The 9,281-nt window shown below is 38.7% G+C and overlaps 1 protein-coding gene across 1 annotated transcript in view; it reads left to right on the top strand.

Moving 5' to 3' along the window:
- Positions 1-9,281, top strand: part of LOC107722565 (far upstream element-binding protein 1-like) — a gene marked incomplete at its 5' end in the record, with an annotated part of 34,601 nt that overhangs the window by 21,796 nt on the left and 3,524 nt on the right. Inside the window, 5 exons of the mRNA XM_016530970.1 lie at positions 2,907-3,143; positions 3,248-3,408; positions 3,574-3,719; positions 3,829-3,905; positions 5,293-5,418. Of these exons, the coding sequence (XP_016386456.1) occupies positions 2,907-3,143; positions 3,248-3,408; positions 3,574-3,719; positions 3,829-3,905; positions 5,293-5,418 (747 nt within the window). The remainder of the gene's footprint in view (positions 1-2,906; positions 3,144-3,247; positions 3,409-3,573; positions 3,720-3,828; positions 3,906-5,292; positions 5,419-9,281) is intronic.

Genomic DNA, 9,281 nt, shown 5'->3' on the forward strand with positions numbered 1-9,281 from the left:
AGGCGGCGCAACTATAACGACATGTGAATAATCCCACCCACTCTAAAGCGGTACTAAACTGCAGTGGAAACGCAAACAGAGCCAAACCGAGCCGTGCCGTGCCGTACTGAGCCGTACCGAGCCGAGTCGTACCACGCAGTGGAAAAGCGCCATTAGTTTATGTCTATGGCAATTCACGCAGGTATGCGTTACTCCGCAGCGGTGACGACCCAACCAGGCTACAATAGTCCAAATATAAGTACTTATAATAAGTGTACCGTAGTGATTCGGAATAAGACAAAAACGCAGTTTGGAAGATTAATTCATGATGTACTTGCTAATTATCGTTACTCCGCAGCGGTGACGACCCAACCAGGCTACAATAGTCCAAATATAAGTACTTATAATAAGTGTACCGTAGTGATTCGGAATAAGACAAAAACGCAGTTTGGAAGATTAATTCATGATGTACTTGCTCATTATATACATTTTGCTAATTTTGAACAGAAAAGGTTACATAGTAACGTAGTAAGGTTACATACTGCTTTAATGGACGGAACATTGAAGGACACTTCCCATCCAATAAATCGCAATAAGCATTGTACGTTGGTACTTTTAATATGAAACAAAGTCTCAGATTTTAAATTCTGTCCATTGTATTGCAGTATTCAAACAATAAATGCCGTTTTGGCTAGGGATGCATCGATCCAATACTCAGGATCGGTATCGGCTCCGATACTGACATTTTCTGCCGGATCGGGTATCGGTCCGACGAACTGATCCAAATCCGATATTGTGCTTATACTATTGTTATTGTTAAGCCCCACGAAAGCATAAACACATTATAAAGCACCATAAATTCAAAGTCCAAGTGTTCTGAAGCTGTTCCATAGTTCAGTGTGAGGTACAGATGAATATTTAAGTCATTAAATTCAAGTTCACGTAAACTCTTCTCTCCACTGCGGCTGTCTGTCATCCTCCCATTCAACATTAAAATTGCATGTCGCGTTTGGTTACGACAGTAAATTAGGGTCTTAAGACGATGAAACTCTTTCCAAGAGCGCACAATAACTGTTTGAGATTTAAATCTGTAATGAGATTTAAAGCTGTTAAAAGAAAAGGCTCAATATACTATCGCACAGATTTAATAAACTATGCATCAATATTTCTTTCCTTTGTGCTTTGAACTTCTCTATGCGGAGCTGCGCACTGTGACTCCATGTTGCTTCAAGCGCATCATTCAGCGCACGGTTTGCGCATAAGTGCTTTGTGCCGCTCTGTTTTGGAGCTTTTTGTATTATATAATACTTTTGCGCAATGAAAGATTTATAGCGTTTCTTGTTTTGTCCTATAAGGCTATTAATAATCTAATCTATAGCACAGTAATGGAGGCTGCAACATATGATAGATAGGACTCCTCTATCATATGTTGCTGCCTTCATTACTGTGCTATACATTTAAAAGAAATATCTTTTAATTTTATAGTTTATATTTATATATAAATACATTTACTTGTTTTCATTAATGTATTTTACAAAAATACAGAGAGCATTGTGTAACATTTTACCAGATTTAGTCCTACACTTATTCACTTTTATTTGTTCCCCACTAAATAATATTTTACTAAATGTTTAGATTTTATAAAATTGTGCACTCATGATTTTTCTAGAATAAATTTGCGCCTAAATTATCCACTAACCTAGTTTATAATAGTATTTTTGTCATGGATTATTATATATTTTTTCATTTGTTATTTTTCATTAAAATGAAGTTGTCTATATTTAGTAGATTGTGTTTAACACACAAAAAAGTGACGATCAGGTCAACACACAGATGTATAGAAATTCTACACTTATTTAAGAAAAAAAAACTGTGCTCGGATCGGAATTGTCCGATACTCAGAATTTTCTGGATCGGATCTGAGAAAAATGATATTGTTGCATCCCTAGTTTTGGCACTGTTTAATGTGGAGTGGCCGCTGTAGCGCGGCGCGCCTCAGTTCAATAAAAGTGGCAGCACGAGACACGTGAACTGATCATCTCCTCCACATTAATACCTGTTTCAGCACAAAATAAACATGACTAAACATCCGAAGGTAAGTTAAAAGAAAGAGTACAACTTTACAATCCGTATCCTGTCTCATGCAATCGCTCAATCAGTGTTTCAGCCGTCAATATAACGTCTTGTAAACAATGTCACGTAACATCACATTTACCTCAGAAAAACAAAACAAATTCGGTGACCATAAACTCATTAATCAATAGAAAAATAAACTGTAGAGAGGAGCATTTTGCTAAATATATGCACCATATAATATATTCATTATAACTTTTACTGTTCTTCAAAGTTTAATAAAATTTATGATAGCCACCATTTAAATGTTTATATTTAAAAAAACTAATTGAAGTAGAAATATGTAATTGTAACTTTTATTATAAAAACTTAATTCAGTGTAATTTAAGCAGTTGTATAGCCTAAAAAATCAGTCAGTTTTAACCTTCAATATTATAGTAATGTAGTACCAACTGACTCGTGTATATTTTACAGCATTAGTTGAGTTTTTTTTGTTCTGGTTGGTACTGGTTCTGTTTTTTTTTGTTTTTTTTTCTTGAGAAAATTTTGCATGTATACCAGATATATATCCAAAATAATCAATATCAAATTGGGAATCGAATCGCAAGCTTGTGAATGAGAATCAAATCGAATTGTGAAATTTGTGTCAAAACCCAGCCCTAGAATTGTGAAATTTGTCAAAACCCAGCCCTAGTTTTCAGAGTTTGATGTAAAAAAAAAAAAAAGAAAAGGTAATTTTTTCTTTTTCTTTTTTCAACTTGTTACTCGCCATGAAAATAGTAAAGGAAGTTGGCATGGCGTTAGAACACTAACCAACCAGACCTGTGATACACATACTTGTTCTTTTGCTTCAGATGATGGCTCCACACCAGAGAGGATCGCTCAGATTATGGGGCCTCCAGACAGGGCACAGCACGCAGCCGATATCATATCTGACCTGCTGAGGAGTGTGCAGGCTGGAGGCCCTCCTGGTCACGGGGGCAGAGGGAGGGGCCGTGGACAGGGAAACTGGAACATGGGCCCTCCTGGAGGCCTGCAGGAATTCACTTTCACTGTGCCTACCATGAAGACTGGCCTCATTATCGGCAAAGGTTAGTTGTTGATATTTGCTTCCCTTTAAAGTGATATGCAATTTTTACATGACCTAAATTGATAATGAATGAACATTGATAATTTATTCTTTTTTTCCCTCTAGGGGGTGAAACCATTAAGAACATCAGCCAGCAGTCAGGAGCCAGGATAGAGTTACAAAGAAACCCTCCACCTAATTCGGACCCTAATATAAAGATCTTCACAGTCCGTGGATCACCCCAACAGATTGATTACGCCAGACAGCTGGTCGAGGAGAAGATTGGAGTGAGTGCCGTGATTTCCACTATGCCTAACAAATTATTTGATAATTTTTTGGGTTAACATATTAATTGGTTGTCTTTCCAAAATGTTTCTCAGACAGAATTTTCTCTCAATTTATTTATTGCTTATTGCCTGATTTATACTAAAAATTATTTTGGTTTGTATTAGGGTCCCGTTAGCCCTATGGGTGGCCCTCATGGTCCACCTGGGCCCCATGGAGGTCCTACTCATGGCCCTGCCGGTCCACCAGGACCAGCTGCTCCCATGGGCCCATACAACCCTGGGCCCTATGGCCAGGGCCCTCCTGGACCACAGTAAGGACTTTCTGCTTCATGATGTTTAGCATGTGTCAGTGTTTTCACTTGGTCTTTAGTTGACAATTCCTCTTAAGATGAACTTAGTGTATTTTATTCTTATCCTCAGTGGTCCTCCAGCACCATACCAGCCTCAAGGCTGGGGCAACGGATACCCCCACTGGCAGCAAGGTCAGCCAGACCCCAGTAAGTGCTCGTCCCATAGCTGTGCTAACTAGGGTTGGTTTAGAATTAGGGTTGGGTACCGATACCCGGTGGCAATATGGCACCGGTACCTTTATGACTGTTATGTACCAAACTGAATCAGAACACAGATTTTGGTGCCACTTAAATGCCTGAGCTGTCGATTGAACTATTTGCAGTAGGTAGCCTACCGTTAGCTAGCTACATTAACGTGCTTAAATTGAAATGCCTAAAACTAAACTTCCCTTGTAATGATTTGCAATAAGTGTTTCCAATCTAAACCTGCTGTCCAACAAAAGAGAACATTATAACATGTTTTTACTCCATAACATCAGTCAAATGCTTCCTTTTGTGATCTGATGTGACTTCGTATCACAGAATTATGCAGGAAATATATTGTATACTGTAATAACGGCATGTCGATTAGCAATGGATTATAAATATACTTATGAAAATACCAGAGATGGCTTGAAGAACAGATAAACTATACATTATTGCAGTCAAGTGTTTGTCTACATTTTTCATAATTCAAAATGTTTCTATCTTCTTTTTATTCAGTCACAGTGATGGCTGGATGCCTTAGTTTATATTAGGAATTTCTGGAGTGTCATGAGTTCTATTACTTCTGTGATACATATGTGGAGTTTCTGCGTGAGGGCGACCTCAGGCTTCCAGTACAAATGAAACCGACATTACATGTGTTTATAGTGCTCAATGTCCAATCCATCCTATTTTGGGTAAAAAAAGGGAAAAAAAATAATATTTCTCTCAAAAGAAATTTGAAGTAGACATATCATCATCCATGTTTTTCTCCAATGTACAGAAGGTTTTTTTTATTATTATTATTATCACTTTTTAAATCACAAATCGCAAAAAACACTCTGATGTGCCAAGCCACCAGAACCAAGCCGAAAACTGTGGTTTTGAATAGTGAGATAACTGTATTGTTGCATCCCTACCAAGAATACTGTCTACTTTCCTGTTATTTATTATTGTAGTTGGGTCAGGTGGCTTAGGTTTTATTGTAAATGTATTTAAATTAGTTGGGTTTTGTATTTACTTATATTTATATATTTCCGTATAATCCAAACTTTTAATATATCGTTTAATTTAAAGATTATTATTATTATTTTTTAAAAAGAAAAAAAAAATGTATGTCCTCCGTTGTGGCTCTTTTTTTTTTTTTTAATATAAATTGTCGGTTCAGGCACCGTTTAGGCACTGGTACCGTTTTAAAAGTATAGATTTGGCATCGTTATTGTAAAATACCCAAACGATACCCAACCCTCTTTAAAATGGTATTCTGATTCTCCGCAATGCTAGTTAGAACTAATGCAGCTTCAGTTGTCTGTTGGAGGAAAAATAAAATGGGCTGTTGTTTGTTCTGCAGATAAAGCAGCGGCTGATGCTAATGCAGCTGCATGGGCAGCCTATTATTCTCAGTACCAGCAGCAGCCCCAGGGCCCCATGACTCCAACTTCAGCAGCCCCTGGCACAACCCAAACCAACGGACAAGGTGCAATTCATATATATATTTTTTTTTACCTGCACTCCACAAAACTCCCTCCCTTCACTCTAGATCTACTGTTGTCTGTTGTACAGTAGTACTTAGTAGCCTTTCAGTGTAGCCATCACTGCACAGTACAGTGTTGCTTTTCTAATGGTCTTTATACGTTGTTCTGGGATGGCCTTTTTCGACTAGCATTCATGGACAGGGCATTTTCTGAGACACTCGACCTGCTTGTGCAAAGTGCGCCACCTAGCCAGGTGGAGGACTTTCTGCAGCCTTTGAAAGAATGGTTCTCAATTTCTCAAATTGTACCATTTTTAACAGGTGACCCACAAGCTCCAGGTCAAAGTGGACAGGCAGATTACACCAAGGCCTGGGAGGAATATTGCAAGAAATTGGGTATAAATATTTTGCCAAATGTAGCTTGAGGTTATTTTATTTGAGAGATCAGGTTAAATAGCAGCAGGGCTTGAATTGCCAATCAGTCCTGTTTTACTTTTGGAGTCTAGCGGGGCAAATTAGTGCGTGAGTTTTGTCTCTGTTGCTTGTCCACAGAAATATTGGTCTCAAACCCTGCTGTTCAGAATGAGGAGCTGTAGTGTCTCAGATAGAATAGGATTACCACACTGAAAAACCATGAATGAGATTATACTGCTCAGTTTTGTATATGTATGTAATCAGGGTTTGAAATTAACTTTTTCACTCACCAGCCAATTTGGCTACTAAATTAAGTTACCGGCCATTCATAATTTCTACTAACCCAAAAAATTAAACTAATAAATATTGAAAAAAGGCCGGAGGTAAGCCAACAGCTTGAGGCTGTCCACACTGGATGCGACACAGTGACCATTGCAAATCATTTGTACTTTGTCAAACAGTAGGCCTACGTCATAAATAGAACGAGGCATCAGTTTACTGTCGGGGATTTGTCATGCTGTGCTGCGCCACATCCAGTGTTGGCCGCATCACTGATTATAATGGGTTCTATATTATTTTGTCGCGTCCGGTGTAGACAAGCGTTTTTTGACTTTTCATTATTGCTTTAATGCAAAGGAAACCAGTGCGCCCGCCACGCCATTATTTGTTGCGTAGTGACGTGTACAGGGCTGGACTGGGGTTAAAATTAGGCCCTGGACAAATCCAGCCTATCCAGCCCTCAAGTTCCCCTGTGAATGTTTTGCTGTGTTATAGGGCCTTCAATTGGAGTAAGTAAATAAATGACAAAAACAAATGTTATATTACTGAATTCACAGCAAATGCAACAAACTAATAGCCTACTGCATTTTTGTCACATAGAAATGCACTTGACAGTATAAGCATTGATTTTGTGCTAGAACATAGGAAATTTACTGCTAATAAATGCTGTCATCCTTTCCTCACCCTCATGTCTTTCCAAACCTGTATGACTGACTGACTGACTTCTGTAAAACACAAAAGATATTTTGTAGAATGTTACCAAACCATTTTGGTTAACCTTGATTTCTACTGTATGCATGGACAAACATTTCTTGAATTTCTCAAAATATCTTTTATGTTCAACAGAAGAAAGAAATTCATACAGGTTTGGAATGACATGATGCTGAGTTGCCTAAATGATGACAATTTTAATTTTTGGGTGAACTGTCCCTTTAAGAACTTTAATATTTGTAAATAGAAGACACCTAATTTATAAGTGTCTCTAAATTACAGAGACACTGATATTTATCTTTAATCAGGCTCTTACTGAATTAACATTTTGCTTAAATTAAAATTAATTAGAATGAAACATTTAAAGAGAAATAAGCTATTAAAGTTTGTTTACATGCATTTTACCTTGTCGTGGCTGTTTTCAGGCAGAACCTTTAATGTTGTCATATCACACATAGGGATGCGCCAATCTGATATTCATATCGGGTATCGGCTCCGATAGTGCCATTTTTCTCGGATCGGGTATCGGTCAGAGAGGGCCGATTTTTTTTCCTGGTTGTGCGAATTATTCTGTGTTACTTCTGAAGCCATACGATAGCTTAATGTGAGCTACATATGAATATTTAAGTCCTTACATTAAAGTTCACACAAACTCTTTTCTCCGCTGTGGCTGTCAGTCATTCGTTCAGCCTTTAAACCCTGGTCGCATTCGGTTACAGCAGTCAGCTCGGTAAAGCTCTCTCCAAGATAATTCTGTGTTCCAATTATACTTGATTTGTAAATACATGTCTATGATTTAGCAAAAAGGACTTTATCTTCTTGCCGGAGTTTAATGTTGTTTTGTTGCTACCGGGTGTCTGTGAGAACAAAACACGGGCGTAGAAAAGACTAAATAGTTTTTAACGTGCACAGTAACTGAAATGTAAAACTGTGAAAAGAAAGGCTCAATAACTGTTGCACAAATATAATACACTACGCATACATTTCTCTTCCCTTTTTTGCTATGCAGTTTTTAACACTAAGCGCTTACAATGTGCGCATCCGGTGTGCAGAATGATGCACTTGAAGCAACACGGCGTCAGGCTGTAAATATACATAGGCCTATATTTTTTCATATTTGTTTATTTTATTTTTCTTTATAATGAAGTAGTCTGTATCTAGTAGATTGTGAAAGAATGATTATCAGTTCCACACACAGAGATATATAAATTATACATTTATTTAAATGAGGGGAAAAAACTTCACTGGTATCGGCCAATACCGAACCCTAGTTATCGGAGGCGAAAAAGGCGGATCGGAGCATCCCTAATCACACAACTGTATAACACAATTCTGTGTCATTCCTGACTGGATCGAGCGATTTGCACTGTTTATCTCTTATAAATCGTGGTGCGGGAGACTGATCCCGCTCTGCTTTAACGTGCGGCTGGCAGATGCACCGGGTAGCGCCGCTTCACACTTTTGGAGTACTTGCTTTTTGCAGTTTCGTGTGGGCTGTGATTTAAAAACAGCGCCTAATGTGAGGTCTCCCTTGCTTCGGTGATCGGCCCACGGGGAATGTCCCGGTGCTCCTGATGGCCAGTAGCTACATCGCTGGGTATGTTCAAGTAAGCTAGATATGCCCAGATGCTGAGGAATTAGGCTTATTTAATATATCATGATGAGTCTCGAGTTCAGTATTTACACTAAAATAAAAAAAAGGGGAAGTCGTGGCCTAATGGTTAGAGAGTCGGACTCATACCCAAAGGTTGCGGGTTCGAGTCTTGTACCGGTAGGGATTGTAGGTGGGGGGAGTGAATGTACAGCGCTCTCTCCCACCTTCAATACCACGACTGAGGTGCCCTTGAGCAAGGCACCGAACCCCCAACTGCTCCCCGGGCGCCGCAGCAAAAAATGGCTGCCCACTGCTCCGGGTGTGTGTTCACGGTGTGTGTGCATTTTGGATGGGATAAATGCAGAGCACTAATTCAGAGTATGGGTCACCATACTTGGCCACATGTCACATCACTCACTCACTCACACTCACTAAATCTGCGCAGATTTGGCTTACATGAACTTCCCCAAGAAATTAATTGGTGAACATATTTTACGAAAAGTAACCCGCCAAATTGGCTAGTGATTTGACAGCATAACCCGCCATAGCTGATTTTTACCCGCTTTTGGCGGGTGTTAATTTCAACCCCTGTATGTAGTGTTGCTTTCGTCAACAAAAATTATGACTAAATATCGTCTTCAACGAACCTTTATCACGTGACGGAGACGAGACGAAAATGCTGGTCATGTGACGATGACTATAATTAAATGTATAATGTAATATCGTTGACGAATAAAAACGAGACTAAATGTGGTTTACAAAATAAAAACTATGCTAAAATGTCTCTTCATTTTCGTTGACCAAAACGAGACGAAACGAAATGTTATAACGTTATTTCGTCTCGTTTACTCGCGTTATTATTATTATT

Source organism: Sinocyclocheilus rhinocerous, unplaced genomic scaffold, assembly GCF_001515625.1.
Source record: "Sinocyclocheilus rhinocerous isolate Xijiao unplaced genomic scaffold, SAMN03320098_v1.1 scaffold161, whole genome shotgun sequence".
NCBI classification, from domain to species: Eukaryota; Metazoa; Chordata; class Actinopteri; order Cypriniformes; family Cyprinidae; genus Sinocyclocheilus; species Sinocyclocheilus rhinocerous.